We start from the raw sequence: 16312 nt of genomic DNA on the forward strand, positions 1-16312 counted from the left end.
TGGGAAGATGTTTTAAACAAATACATTTAGAAATAAACAACTCTCCCTTATTATTTTTTTGCAAGTACTTTGATGGACAGCTGTTTGACCATTGCTGGGAGTGAGCCTAGGATGGGTAATCCATGCAGGTACCCTCTCTGAGCATCTGTGTGGTGTCTTTCCATCTGTCTGACGCTGGACAGAAAAATCCAAAAAATGTATAGAATGAAGCTGCTTTTATCATTATCCAAAAAGAGCTCATCAGGGTACAAAATATCATAGCTTCAAAATTAGAGTTGGAACTGAATTTTCGTTAACTAAATAGAATTTATTGATGGTGTATTAAGTGTGTAGTGGTAGTTGATGCAGACCATTTTATTATTCCTCATAGAATATTTCATTTTTTTTCCTGGGAATACAGGATGATGTAATAATAGTCATGTGCTGACTATTGAATGAAATCGATTTTTTTCACCATGTGTTAGCATAATGAAGCTGATATTTTGTCAAATTTTCTTTCTCTACAGACGAATGAAGTATATTGCAGGTAAGATATAGATTGCCAATTGTTACACAATTATCCTTAAATTGTGTGATTTTTAACGTGCCTCTCACCAGATACCTGTTTTTGTTTATTTGTTTTGGAACAGGGGATAATAATCAGAAAGAAAAGGTCTTTACAGGAAGCAGAAGTAAAAAATTAGAAGTGTTAACAGTAAGTGCATTTTTGTGATCCCTCTATGGTTAAAAAAAAAAATCACGCTACATTTTCCTCATAGTTGTTGTGCAAATGGAGGTTCCATGAAATAGACATATGGTAAATTGACACAAGCATCAGAGAAAGGAAATAACATAATTTCAATTTATCTGTTTCTGCAGCCAGAACAACTCTAGATAATGGAAATCCTGCACCTTTCATCATTAGTTAAAAATAAAAGCAATATTTGAAAATAAATTATATATTTGATAGAGCTGAATAAGTTCTTCAACCTTCGAGTTTTTAAGCAGATGGGAAATCTGTGCCCTAGAGCACGCAAATTATTTTCAAACTGGCTGACTCATATTCATTGAATAATTCACATAACCAAGTGTAGCAGGGTAAGACTGGTTCTAGGAAAATTAAATGTAGGCTAGAAAAGAAGGGCATTTTTAGTTTTCATCTCTAATTTTTCTCTCCACTGGCCTCCAAGGACCTTTTTACCTGAGTCTTTACTGACCATGACATTGTCTCATGAGCTTGTTCTCACTCAGGGCTTCTTTCCCCTGCCTCTTCCCTTAGGAAATGGATGCCACCTAACCACCTGTATTAGTTTGCTAAGAGCTGCTGTAACAAAATACCAGACTGGGTGGCTTAAACAACAGAACTTTATTTCTCATGGTTCCCAATGCTAGAAGTCATGATCAGGGTGTTGGGCAGGTTTGGTACTTCTGAGTCCTTTCTCCTCGGCTTGCTGAGAGCTGCCTTCTGGCTGTGTCCTCACATGTTTGTGAGGGTGGTCTTTGCTTTTAATGTCCTGATTTCCTCTTTTTATAAAAACATTTTCTGTATTGGATTAAGTTCTGCCTCTAGGACCTCATTTTACTTTTTAAAAACCCTATCTCCAAATGGAGTGATGTCCTTAGGTACTGGGGGTTAGAATGCCAATGTATGAATTTGGGGGAGTGGCATAGTGTAACCTGTAATACCTCTCATCAAGATGAAATTTCACATTAAAAAAAAAGAGGAACTGAAAAGAACTCATGGAAATGGAAGGGAAATCAGTAGAAGAGAGGAAAGGGACCAGGGGGAGGGACAAGGGAAGAGAAAATACTAGAAAATGATATTGGCCAAATTATATTGTTATATTGTGTGCTTGTATAAATATGTAACAACAAATCCCACCTTTATGTACAACTATAATGCACCAACAAAAAATGTGGGCAGTAAGCCCAGCGTGGTGGTGCACACCTATCATCCCATCAGCTCGGGAGGCTGAGGCAGAAGGATTGTGAGTTCCAAGCCAGCCTCAGCCAACAGCAAAGGCACTGAGCAACTCAGCGAGACCCTGTCTCTAAATAAAATACAAAAAAGGGCTGGGGATGGGGCTCAGTAGTTAAGCACCCCTGAGTTCAATCCCTGGTACCCCTGGCTGCAAAATGTGGGAAATTTAAAAAAAAAAAAAGACCAGAGTTAACAGGGGTCATGGCAAGTAGACTGATATGGGGGATGGGATTGGGAGGAGATAAGCACACCCAGAAGTTTTGGTCCCTAGGCTGAGCACTCTATAGATTAGAAATATGAGGTAATTTATAAGAAGTCATCTGCTCAAAGAATTCAACACATATCAAAACTAATTTTATCAAGCCAACTTTATTGCTAACAATCTGTGTTTTTTCAAAGGAAACGATTGTGTACGAGACCATGTTTGATGGAGAAGCCATTGATCCAGGTATGGTGCTTAATTATCTTTTGAGTGAAGCCCAATTTTGCCTGTTTGGATATTAAACTATATGGAATAAATTGCTTGTTATTATGCTTTGCAAAATGAGATCTGTCCTAATGCCATCCCCTTTAGGGCCAGGCAGGATCAGATAAAGCAGTCAGTTAAATCATGGGAGGCAACTGATGTTTGGGGGATGTCACCATTACTCAGTTGCACTCCTCAAGGATTCGGGAGGAATAGGAAGGAAGTTGCTGGAGGGTCTGTAAAAGCCTTGGAGGTGGAGAAGTTAGAAGATGAGGGTTTCAGTGTGGACAGTCAACAATGCTCCGAATGAACTTGGGGCAAAGCATTTAACCTTCCTGCATCTCCCTTTTCCCAGCTGAAAAACCTATGTTGTCTGCTTCATGGTGGTGATTGTGCAGTTTAAGCATAACTGTACTAACTTGTAAAAATCACTGTGCAAAATGTCACTTAACATGGGGCATTAGTCACGAAAGTCTCCTTGGTACTACAACAGCTTGTGATACTTAATGAATTCCTGGCAGCTTTGGATATCTTGGCATGAAATTATTGATGCTTTATTACTAACTTCTAGGTTCTCCCTAAAGAAAGTCACTCCTTTTAAACATATTTTATTAAATTAAAAACACACTAGTCATATTTGAATCTGGTTTATATTAAATATGCTCCTATGGGTTTTAATTTCCAAGAATCAATTAAAAGTATCCGTGAACATTTACTGAGTGATTACTATGCCAGAATGGCAGGTCCTACTTAATCCTCCCAACAATGAGATTGCCTTCTATTTCTACTTTCCTGTGATGGAGATACCATTATTGTACCCATGTCAAGGACTTTTTTTTTTTTTTTGTACCAGGGATTGAACCCAGAGGTGCTTAACCACTGAGCCACATCCCCAGCCCTTTTTTGTATTTTATTTAGAGACAAGGTCTCTCTGAGTTGCTTAAGGCCTTGCAAAATTGCCAAGGCTGGCCTTGAACTTGTGATCCTCCAGCCTCAGTCTCCTGAGCCACTGGAATTATATTACCATTATTTTTAAAAATGAGTGAACTGGGAGAGGCAAGGTCAATAGCCCAGAATCATCATTTAATAAGAGGAAAGAGTTACCATGAGAAGCCAGGCAGTCTGACACAGGAACCCTCATCCTTAGTACTATTCATGACCCTGCTTACCTGTGAACAGCCTGGTAAAAAGCAGTGCACCACCAAAAACTCTGTTCTAGTTCTTCCATTAAAAAAAAAATGGCGTCCACGAATCTGTATAGGCAACAGCTACTGCAGTCCCTGACTGGCACTTGGCCAGTGCCCAGCAGTTTTCATCTTCTCATTCTGGAGGACTGGTTACCATGTGTTTGGACTCCTGCATTTGGCTTATTTTGAACCTGGATGTTTGATCCTCAGCAATTTATTTTCAAGTTCTGAGATGAAGTATGGAATGATGGTCAAGGTTTTTTTTTTTGTTTGTTTGTTTTGTTTTTTTGTATGTGTGTGAGTGTGTGGCATAATGGATTCTTTTCTTTTTGGAGGAAGGGGCTTTTCAGTGAAGTGCATTGTCCACCCCAGCATGGTGGCCCTGCCAGAAGAATCACCTTTTCAATGAATGGACTTTTTTTTAAAAAAAATATTTTTAATTATAGATGGACACGATGTCTTTTCTAAAATTTTTATCAAAAGTTCTGTGGGACTTAGAAAGTGAAGCATGAGGTACTATTTTGTTCTTGGAACCCCCTAAAAGTAAAATAGGACATGGCCCCCTAATCTATGTGGTCAGCATTTAGAGCTCTTGTTTTAGTCAGCTTTTTTTGCTGTTGTGACTGACAAGAACAATTTCAGGAGAGAAAAGTTTATGTGGGGTTCGTGGTTTCAGAGGTCTCAGTCCATAGACAGCAGGCTCCACTCCTCTGGGCTCGAGGGGAGGCAGGACATCATGGAGGAAGAGTGTGCTGGAGGGAAGCAGCTCACATGGTGATCAGGAAGCAGAGAGAGACTCCACTCTCCAGAGACAAATAGAGACCCCAAAGCCACGCCCCCAATGCCCCATCTCCAGCCACACCCACCTGCCTCCAGCCACCACCCAGTTAATCCCATCAGGGATCCATTCACTGGTTGGGTTAAGGCTCTGACAACCCAGTCATGTCTCCTCTGGACCTTCCTGCACCATCTCACCCGTGAGCTTCTGGGGGACACCTCACATCCAACCCTAACAGCTCTGCAGCCAGACTGCCTGGGTTCAATCCAGGTCTGCCAGTGGTGGCAATGGCAAGGGGCTCGGCATCTCCGTGCCTCAGTTTCCTCATTTCTAAAGTGTTTCTAATAATATATAAAATACCCCATAGGGATGTTGGGTGGATTTGGCATGTAGTAAGCAACATAGTCGTCCATTATTATTACTGTTACTGTGTTGATTTGTTAATTACATCTTAGTCACACACACACAAAACGATTGACTTCATCAGGCTCTGCCTTGCATCTTTTTCTCTTGTATATTACTCTCATTTAACTATTATTTCTATGAACATGGTTAGTAAAACCTTAGAACAATTAGAGGATAATTTTTTTTGGGGTGGGGGGGACATGTTTTTTTTAAACTTTTGTTTTTAAAATAATTACAGACCCACAAACAATTTCCAAAAATACTACAGAGTTACTGTATATGTACTCCTCTGTCACCAAGCTTCTCTTAAAGGTCATTTTTTTTAATAGTGCCCAAACCAGAAAATTGGCATTGGTGCCATACAATGTAATAGACCACAGACTACTCAGATTTCATCAGTTTTTTTTTTTAAGTGTACTTTTTATTTTTGGTGCTAGGGATTGAACTGAGGGGTGCTTTGCCACTCAGTTATATCTTTAGTCCTTTTTATTTATTTTTAATTTTTAAAATTTTTTAATTTTTAATTTTTGGTACTGGGGATTGAATCCAGGGGCACTCAACCACTGAGACAAATCCCCAGCCCTTTTCTTTTGTATTATATTTAGAGACAGGATCTCATTGAGTTGCTTAGGGCCTTGCTGAGTTGCTGAGGCTGGCCTCAAACTTGCAATCCTCCTGCCTCAGCCTCCTGAGCTGCTGGGATTACAGGCATGTACCATCTTGCCTGACTTTTACATGTACTTAAAATATATATATGTGGGCTGGGGTTGTGGCTCAGTGGTAGAGTGCTTGCCTCTCATGTGTGGGACACTGGTTTCTATCCTCAGCACCACATAAATAAATAAAATAAAGACATTGTGTCCATCTACAACTATACATTTAAAAATATGTATGTATACACACACACACATATATATGTATATGTATGTGTACATATAAATATATATATATATATATATATATATATATATATATATATATATAAAATATAGTTCTATGAAATTGAATCATATGTAAAGATTTATATAACTGCCATCACAGCCAAGATGCAGAATGGTTCCGTCCCACAAGAGAATTTTCCAGATGTCACTGTCTGTAAAGTCACACCATACCTCATTTTGTTTCCAAAGACTTGAGAAGAGAAACTTGTCACTGTGTCAGCTGTGTAGCAAATGCTCAATAAACGTTTGGTGCAATGCATAAATGTTTTGCAGGTTGGTTGTGGTTCACTGTCCCTGTGTTTTGGTCTTTCCTCTCACAGTGTCTGGGAATGTGTACAAATACAACAGCAGAACAGGTGCAAGAAAGTGGAAGAAGCCTCCCAGGCACCGGGAGGAGGAGGCCTTGACGGATGTGTATTCCCTCCCAGACGCCCACCCTTCTGAGCAATCTACCTCCGCTCAAATTCCTCTGCAAGGATAGCATTTTCCAGTGCGTTTTTGTGCATGCGACTGTCGTGGACAAGTTTTTTACTTGGCTTTCTGAAATTCAGTTGTAGATGGGAGGCCAGCTATTTGTTTGTTGATAGCTTCCTGTAATCTTCCAGGTCAGTGTCTTGGAGAGGACATCAGATGGTTGAACTTTGACCTCTTGATGTGTTTTGTTGAAAACCAGAGACTGAATTGGCCTCTGTCCTTTGTTTCTCTTTGCCCAGTTTAACATGCTTCTTTAGATCAGAGATTTTGTTTTGCCCACAACTGTAAACCCAACACATACTTGGCCGAGTCAGGGTGGACTCTATGCTTATTTGCTGAATAAATTAATTTGAATATGTGAATACAGACCTCTGGCTTTTAATTCAGAATGCTTATGCCACCATGACCCACAGAACAGAAATAGGAATTAGCTTTAGAAATTCTTGGTTTCTGGTAGTTATAAAAAATGCAGTTTTTTTTTTTTTTTTTTAGTATTTTTCAAAAGCACAATTGATCTTGCTTTTAATTTTCTTTTTATAACTCTGTGGAGAATGATCACCTGAAAACTTTACTTATTCATGACTTGCCAAGGAAAAGTCAGAATCAAGTTTTTTGAGAGCTATGCACTTAGGCAAATAACTTTCAAAATACATATGGCCTCTCCATCTCCCTCCTGATCTATCAGAAGAAATTCGACAGAAGAACGAGGGTTGTTGAAAGGCTGGAGTAGGGATGTTCATGGGAGAGGCCAAATCCATATTCCAAATGAAAATCCATAATGTGAATCTGTAGTCACAAATGAAGTTTAGCCTGGGATAGTATTTATTAAAATTAATCTCATTCACTATATGCAGATAAATACACTATAAGCAATTAACTAATATTCAAATCAGAATATATCTATCAGCTTGGAAGACTCATTGTTTGGATATGAAGTGTTCCCCCAAATCTCCTGTTAATGCAGGAATATTCAGAGATAAAATGATTAGATTGTGTGAACTGTAACCTAGTCATCCATCCTAATTTGAATGACTGACTGTGTGGTAACTGTAGGCAGGTGGGGACAATGGCTGGAGGAGGTGGGTCACTAGGGGTATGTCCTGGAAGGGTTATTCTTCCTGCTGCCCCTCCCTTCCTGACCCCACCATGAGCTGAGTGCTTTCCTTGGCTGGGCCCTTCCTCCATGATGCTCTCTGCCTCACCAGGGGCCCAGAGCAATGGAGTCAGGTGTCTATGGACCAAGACCTCAGAAACCATTAGCCCCAAATAAACTTTGCCTCCTCTAAGTTGCACTTGTCAGGTATTTTGGTTACAGTGATGAGAAAAACAAGTGAAACAATGACCCCCAATATCTTCCTATCTATCTCCCTTGGCATAGGTGCACACAAATGATTCCTTTTCAGCCCAGGGACACCTGATCTCCCATCAAGGGGAAGAAGCTGGAAAGAAGCAGGCTCATTTTTTATTTACATCTTCCTTGAGTGGGTGGATCCTCAGAGGCATTATGTGGAGGACATCAGTGGATCTGAAGTCTGGGCTTTGGACAAGTCATGTATTCTCTCTGCGTTTCTTCTTCTAGTCCCATTTTTCTTAGTTTCATTGTGAGAAACAGCATAAAACAATGGAGATTCAACACTTGGAGGTACTTCCTAACCTGCAAGCCTTACTTAAAGCTTAAAATGGGTTTAGCTTCATTAGATCAAAATTGGTGGCTGAGGGAGCCATGGCTTGGGACACAGGAACACAGAAGGGGGTCACTTCATGGTTGTAGGCCAATCTAAGTTTCCATTGGCTGGTAATGAGCTGCACAGTGTCTGTGCGAAGGACTTACTGCCTTCCTCCAGATGGTGCGGCAATTCCCCACCCAGGGAGAGGCCCAAGGCTGTCTGGGAAAGCATTCTCCTCTCTCCAGCAAGGCTCTCTCTGGATCAATTATGATTTGATGGATATAGATGTGTGAGGCTCCATCTGCCACCACCTGAGCTTTTAAGGAAACAATTTTTTTAAAAAGGAAGTGCTCACCAACTTTTCAAAGTCTAGATTGGATCAATTTGTGTTGAAATTGCCTGTGTGGAAACCAAAAAAAAAAAAAAAAAATTCTTCAGTTGCTGTTTTCAGCACAAACATGAGTGTGTGTGAACCTGCTTGGTTGTTGGGGATCTCAGTCTCAGACCTGCCAAAAGAGGACGTCTGAGCTGGAGACAGCACTGGGGGCGTTGTTTGGGAGGGAAGGGAAGAGGGCTTGCCCTTGACAGCAAGGTTCTGGAACAGAACCTCTCTTTCTGTGTCATGATCAGTTTGCCTGCGACTCCTGAGGCTCCTCTCTATTGTATCAATAGACTCTAATTTAATAATAATGATTGCATTCGTTTCCTGAGGCTGCCATCAAATTACTACAAACTTGGTGTCTTGAAATAACAGACATTGGTTCTTACCATCCTGGAACCTGGAATATTGAGATGTTGGCTGGCTGTAGGGCCTCTGGAGGCTCCAGGGGAGGATGTGTTCCTGTGCCTATTGGAACTGTATTGTATGGATGCTGCTTTCCTGGACTTGTGGCTAAAGTCCTCTGTTCTCTCCCTCCACCAGCTCAGCACTTGTCCCTTCATGTGTCTATCAAATTTCCTCTGCTTCAGTCATTTGTTGTTGTTGGTTTAATTTCTTTTCTTCTTCTTCTTTTTTTTTCTGGTACCAGGGATTGAACCCAGGGGTGCTCAACCACTGAGCCACATCCCCAGTCATTTTTTTGCATTTGATTTAGAGACAGGGTCTCATTGTGTTGCTCAGAGTCTCACAAAACTGCTGAGGCTGGCTTTGAACTTGTGATCCTCCTGCCTCAGCCTCCCGAGCTGCTGGGATAACAGGTGTGAGACACTGCCTGAAGGTTTAATTTTTATTTGATCTGTTTTGCTTAGACTTGCCTTTGGATTAAGGGTCTACCTAGATAACCAGCGTGATCTCCTAATCTCACTGCCCTTAATTAATCATACCTTTGAGGATTCTTTTTCCACAAAAGATCTTGTTCAGAAGTTCTGAGAATTAGGAAATGGATATGTCTTTTTCAGGGTCACCATTCATCCCACCACAGTGATATTCCAAAGTGTGTGATAGATCGGTGCAAGCTTTCTGATAGACAATGTGGCTATTTTAGTTTCATGGAGTGTCTGTCTACTCTGTGCCAGGAATTTGAGGAGGCTTTTAATCAATGTAAATACAAATGTCTTTGACTTGGCAATTTCGTTCCTTGGAGTTTCTACAAGATCTGCAGGATTTACTTAGATGGTTGCTCTTCTTAGAGAGATGGTGACCCTTCATTGGCTAATGTCCTATTCTCTGCAGTGGAGGGGAGCTTGAGAGAACCTCATCTTCCAGAGTGAGAGCCACCCTTTCATACCCATACCCTAGGGATCTCATGTGCTGATTCTTGGGTTCTCTTCTGGTTCAGAGGGGAGTAAATTCTGGCAGCTTTTCAAGCACATCATCTGAGCTCCTCCTGTATACCATCTGGAGCTGCCTCAGCCAAGCCCAGCCTAGAGCAGAGCTTCAGCTGACCTGCAGATAGAGTTGAGCCAAGATGAGTAGCACTGGCCATCCCAGGCCAGCCTTGATCAGACCACCTTCAACTTGCCCTTGAACTTTGAATTAGAACAACAAATGGTTGGTTGAAGTCATTGGTTCCTTCTCTTTCTTTTCTTCCTCTTCCTTTCATTTTTTCTTTCTTTCTTTCTGTACTGGGGATTGAACCCAGGGTGCTTTACCACTGAGCTACATCCCACAGGGTCTTGCCAAGTTTCTGAGGGCCTTGCTAAGTTGTTGAGGCTGGCCTTGAACTTGCAATCCTATTGCCTCAGCCTCCCAGATCACTGAGATTAGTCATGAGCCACCACACCAGCTTAGCCACTGGTTTCCTATACAATAATGATGTATTTGCACCAGAAAGAAAGCCAGGTGAAATCTTCCTATATTTCTCTCTGTATTTAAAAACACATGCAAAGAAATCGAATTAAAAACTTGAGCCCAGAGAAAATACTTAAAAGGTGGGAAGGAGATCTGACATAAATTACATTAAGATGAAGTTGTAGAATCTGCGTTAAGAGGGACTACCAGACTATATAGTGTTTGAAGATCAGAGCTGTGACCTACCAAACGTTGTATCCCACAGTGCCTGGCCCAAGAGAAGAGCCTGACAAATACTTACCTCTGAAATACTACTGGTCGAATCCTTTTCTGGCAGACTGATTGAGATGCATTTTCCCTATGATAGGTCCTGTGTTGATCCTGGGTCTCCTTGCATGTCTTCAGAGGGGGGGTTTATTAGCTAGCAGGCAACTCTTTTGCTTTTTGGAATAACATCATGATTAAATTTATTTTATTGAAGCAAGAGAAAATTGAATCGACATTGTGAAGGATGTGCTGAAGAATTAAAAACCATGATGTTTCTCCTTCTTAAGAAGACTCCCTGGACCAAGCAGTTTTACTAGCTGATAAAAAAGCTACTGCAGACCAAGACACATGCATAATGGCTTCTGTATTGTTATCTAATATTTCATCTAACTCCAGCATTGAGCTCCTTCATCTATAATAAATGACTTACTTTCAGCTGGAAAAAGCAAAATGATCCCTTTCGGATTGAAATTACCTGGAAATGTAATTAACGGCATCTCATTTTGGGAGCTCATCATCTGAAGTCTCTGTGGATGTCTTTAAATAGGAAAAATTGGCAGTTTTATTGTGTTCTTGATATATTGCAAATAGAGTTCCTGGTATACGCAGCTATGGGACTGGTCCAGAAACCCCATTGGACATAAGACAAATTTAGTTTGCGTTTATTGTAGCCAACAATAAAATTGGGTTTAAACAGTTCTTTATTTAACACTTGGAAATATTTTATTTTTTTTGATACCAGGGATTGAACCCAGGGGTGCTTAACCACTGAGCCACATCCCCAGCCCTTTTTATGTTTTATTTTGAGACAGGGTCTCACTAACTTGATTAGGGCCTTGCTAAGTAGCTGAGGCTGGCTTTGAACCTGTGATCCTCCTGCCTTGGCCTCCTGAGTCGCTGGGATTACAGGCCTGCGTCACTGCACCTGAGTATAGGGAAGAGTTGAGGATAAAGACCACCTACTGAGCTCTTTAGCTCTCTTATCTTTTTAATTTTTTAAAAGTCAGTACGGAGGTCTCTAATCAATTTATCTAGAGTGATTAGTAAACTGCTTTACCCATGGTGCTTGAAAAGGGTCATTAATTATATTTGTCATAGTCCTAACCACAGTTACTAATACTGCTGCTGTTATGACCTGTGTGAGCTTTCTAGCCCCTCCTTCAATACCCTGGATGCACAAATGCCTCTCCTCCATCATGTTCATGCTCTCTTCCCCTCACAGATTTGGATTGTTTTAATCTCACCCATAGAAATACTGTGAATATGCCATTGAGCCTTCTTCTTCCCAGGCTTGCAAAATCAAAGCCAAGGAAGGGTTAATGGAGAAATTCAGGTGGATTCCCAAAAGTTTGTCATTATAGTACTGGGCTCTTCTAGCTAGAACCATTAGAGATGAATCATGAACTTGTGGCACAAGATGTGATTAACTGGGTACAAGCCAAAGCAGCAGCTAAGAAACATCCATCTGCTAGATTCAGGGATGAACTCGTCCCCTACACATGGTTCATTCTTCTCTGTCTTGTTCCAACATCAAGCTCTGTGCTTGCCACCTACTGGGTCCTTAAAAGTGAATGTGGACTAATCAAAAGAAAGGTGAGTAGTTTATCATGAAAAATATTTTAATTTAAAAAATATGTTTAGTTGTAATGGACACAATACCTTTATTTTATTTATTTTATTTTTATGTGGTACTGAGTCTAGAATCTGGTGCCTCCCACATGCAACACAAGTGCTTTACGACTGAGCCCCATCCCCAGCCCTGTTTTGTATTTTATTTAGAGACAGGGTCTCACTGAGGTGCTTAGGCCTTGATAAGTTGCTGAGGCCTGGCTTTGAACTCATGATCCTCCTACCTCAGCCTCCTAAACTGCTGGGATTACAGGCATGCACCACCATACCCAGCTTGCTTTCATTTTTTTCTAGTTGTAAACGACACAATAACTTTATTTTACTTATCTATTTTTATGTAGTGCTGAGGATCAAACCCAATGCCTAACACATGCTAGGCAAGCACTCTGCCACTGAGCTACAACCCCAGCCCCTTGCTTTCATTTTTTAAAAAAAATATATTTAGTTGCATATGGACACCATACCTTTATTTTATTTTTTTATTTTTATGTGGTGCTGAGGATTGAACCCAGTGCCTCACACTTGCTAGGCAAGCTCTCTACCGCTGAGCCACAACTCCAGCCCCTTGCTTTCAATTTTAATGCAGCCCAATAGATAGTTAACTAGTTGATAGGAAGGTTCCATTCCTTATTGACTCACATGCTTTTTAGTTTTCTTCCAGATCTGTGGTGTTGCATGGATAGTTCTCACATACTGGCCCCTTTTTCTAATGTGGGGTTGCTGAATACCTGGCAGAAGCGCTGATGCTCTGCACGTGGTCCCCAGCAGACATTGCAGGTGGACTGTAGCATGACTTTTTGGTAAGTATGGATGTAAATGTGAGATTAACTATGGAGATGAGCAGCACAGATTTCCTGTTAGCAGATGGTCCAGATGCTGGTAACTTGGAGGTGAGCCCCAGGTCAACTGGACCCCTGAGTAAAAGCTGTGCCTTTCCTAGGGTAGCCTTCATTTAGCCAGGTGGGCGACTAGGAAAGAGGTCATAAATTCTAAACCACTATTGGATAGCTCTGGGGGAAATACTGGCTCCAGAGCTCTCCTGCTCCCCTCCCTGCTGGCTGAGGTTTTGTCTGCCTTGCATTGTATTTCCATTTCTCCTCTGTTCAGTCTTGCTTCTTCTCCTTTTTTTTCTGGGCACTTGGCCACGGAGCCCCATCCCCAGCCCTACTTTGTATTTTATTTAGAGGCACGGTGTCACTGAGTTGCTTAGTGCCTTGCTGAGTTGCTGAGGCTGACTTTGAATTTACAATCCTCCTGCCTCAGCCCCCTGAGCTGCTGGGATTACAGGCGTGCACCAACATGCCTGGCTCCCTTTTTAAAAAGATGTTGATCCCTAATAATTGTGTTGTACTTCAAACTTCACGTCCAGGTGCTGTTTCCAGAGAACCTAATCTGGAAGTCACTAACACCAGATTGGAACTGGCATGCAGAATTAAGCTCACCTGCCATCCTATCCTAAAGCAAGCGTACACTGATTGGTGGTATGATCAAGATGCCCAGATTATTCAAAGATTTCCTTTAGTCTTACTGACCATGGACAATCCAGCCATGTATCTGTGATATGGCTCATTTTACCAAAAAAAGCATGCTTTTTCTTTTTTTGTACCAGGGATTGAAGCCAGGGGTGCTTAACCACTGAGCCACATCCACAGCCCTTTTTTTAGTATTTTTAAATTTAGAGACAGCGTTTCACTGAGTGGCTTAGGGCCTCACTAAGTTGCTGGGGGCTGGCTTTCAACTCTTGATCCTTCTGCATCAGCCTCCCAAGCCACTGGGATTACAGGTGTGCATCAACACGTGCAGCCAGCATGTCCCTCAAAGCATTCAAACAGTTTCCTTCATAGCTCCAGATGGGGCTTCTCAACATTTTAGGGGGGACAATTCTTTGTGGCCATGGCTATCCTGTGCATCATGGGATGCTTTTCGAGCATCCCTGGCCCTATCTACCCCTTGCTCACAGGAACTTCCTTTCACCAATTGTGCTCCCAAATCTCTCCAGACCTTGTTAAATGTCTCCCAGAGGAGTGGGGCGAACTCCACCTGGTTGAGAACAACTGGTTGAAAGTTGTTCCCAGGGAGGCGTCTTCCAGGTAGGGAAATGAAACTTAGCATGTTTTGAAACATTCCTTTCTTTATGGGCCAAGATCCCTGATCTGAACTTTTTTACCCAGAAGGGAACAATAGGTCCTTGAATTAATCATCACCTGGACAGAAGAAAGGTTGATTTCCCTTTTAACATCTTCTTTGACAGCCAAACCAATTCCCCTGTCTCCTAGTTAACAGGGTTGAATTGGTAATAAGATGGCTGGAAGCTGCCCCACACCTCAGGACCGGCTTTGGTCTCCCATACCTGCATCCTTCAGGGGCCTCTGGTGAGCAGGCAGGAGGGCTGCAGGTGGGTGGGAATTGCTGTGAACTGGGGGAGGCCTAGTCCCTCTTGGGGTCGCCCCAGGAGCTGGTTTTCTATCCTTATGACTGATCTGAGCTGGAAAGAGTACCAGTTGTTTACTTAAAAGCGACAGAAGTAATCAATATCATGGGAACTTCTGAAAATAATTACCACTTAAAACCTGTTGGAACATTTGGGATGCACATGTCTACACGGATCGATTTACTTCAAATGTTCTTTTGCTACCTTTTCTAGATGTAATGCATAGCCACCGGAGAGCTCTCAAAATTGTAGATCAGCCAAGATTGGAGAAATTAAAAATGATTCATAATTCTACTACCTAAAGAGAAGTATAATTACTATTTTAAAAATTAATTTTCTGAATCTTTTTTTTTCCTGTAACATATACATGAAATAGGCATTTTGTCCCCAAAATAGGATCATATCAGATATGATTTTGCAACCTTCTTTGTTCTACTTGTTCATTTAGGCTGACCTTGTCTTTTTTGTATGGCTATTTCTTTCTTTTAATTTCAGTGATTGCTATTTCTTCATTTACAATGAAACCTGCTGAGGGGGAGACATTTTATTTATGAGCAATGGCCTGAACTTTGGAGGCAATAAAGAAAGGATAGGAACAGGAGAGGGGCTGACCATGTTCCCAGACTTGCCTACTCCACGCCCTCACCATAAGCGTGGAGATAGAGGGTTTAGTCTGATTCGCTTTGCAGCTTCTTTCTAGAGAAATCAAAAGCTGAATCCTGAAGGAAATCTCCACTGATCATATAATAACTGTACAAGAGCTCTGAAATAATATTTGCAGCGATTGGCATGCAGCCTGTTAATGCCGCTTACACTGTGCCTATCAATCTAGAGGATTTACAAGGTAATAGGAAGAAAACTTTTCCCACAAAACCAAACTTTTTCTATCTGTCAAGCTAAAGCCCTTAATAAAAATGCTTTGAGCTGAACTTTGAGAGCACGTTTGCCTTGAGAGTAGCAGATTGACCTGAGAGATGCTTACAAAGAGATTCTGAAAGGGTCTCGGGCAATATGGCTCCTTCTGGGATTCGGTAGTTATGGGGGAAGGCAGTTTACCATTCATTATTTCTGTGACTTTGGGCCAATCCCTTCCTCTCTTTGTACTTTCATTTCTTCCTTAGTACACATATTCTTTTAAGGAAACACAAACCAAGCCTGGCATGGTGGTGCACACCTGTAATCCCAGTGGCTAAGGAGGCTGTCAGGAGGATCGCAAATTCAAAGCCAGCCTCAGCAACAGTGAGGCACTGAGCAACTCAGTGAGACCCTGTCTCTAAATAAAATATAAAATAGGGCTGGGGTGGAGTGCCCCTGAGTTCAATCCCTGGTACCACCCCCACCCCCTTCCCCCCAAAGAAAGAAAAGAAGAAACACAAACCAACACTTATTTGGCTTCTTTTCTGAGCCAGATACAGTATGGTGCAGTAGGCAGAGCAGGGAGACCAATGAACCCTATGTCCCCAGGCAGTTTACTGCCTATGCTGGGCTGCCAGGAGCCACGAGGCTGGGGAGCACCTGAAATGGGGCGGATCCACATTGCATTGTGCCCTGAATCTGTACTACACACTGGGTTTTGAAGATTTAGTAAGAAAAAGTATAAAATGTACCTTTAATTTTTTTATATTGGTGACATGTTGAAATGGTGATATTTTTGATATTGTGTTAAGAAGTAAAATATACTATGAAGATGAACTTCTGCTTTGTTTGACAAAATGGGGCTGCAAGAACCTGTACAATTACCATGTCCAATTCCAGCTCTGATTCATATAGTTCTTTTTCTTTTTGTACTGGGAATTCAACCCAGGGACACTTAACCACTGAGCCACATCCCCAGACCCTTTTTATATTTTATTTAGAGACAGGGTCTCACTGAGTTG

The 16312-nt window shown here is 41.5% G+C and overlaps 1 protein-coding gene across 2 annotated transcripts in view; it reads left to right on the top strand.

Annotated features, from left to right (window-relative positions):
* LOC124098193 (cadherin-related family member 3-like) overlaps nt 1–6573 on the top strand; it is a 66513-nt gene extending 59940 nt beyond the window's left edge. For both annotated transcript variants that reach the window (XM_046452930.2, XM_046452929.2), the window contains exons 16-19: nt 507–526; nt 630–694; nt 2360–2408; nt 6058–6573. In XM_046452930.2, the coding sequence (XP_046308886.1) occupies nt 507–526; nt 630–694; nt 2360–2408; nt 6058–6218 (295 nt within the window). In that variant the 3' untranslated portion in view covers nt 6219–6573. The remainder of the gene's footprint in view (nt 1–506; nt 527–629; nt 695–2359; nt 2409–6057) is intronic.
* Nucleotides 6574–16312: the final 9739 nt, after the last annotated feature.

Source organism: Marmota monax, unplaced genomic scaffold (genome assembly GCF_021218885.2).
Source record: "Marmota monax isolate L192 unplaced genomic scaffold, Marmota_monax_Labrador192_F-V1.1 WCK01_AAM20220418_F8-fsc00042, whole genome shotgun sequence".
In the NCBI taxonomy this organism is placed as follows: domain Eukaryota; kingdom Metazoa; phylum Chordata; class Mammalia; order Rodentia; family Sciuridae; genus Marmota; species Marmota monax.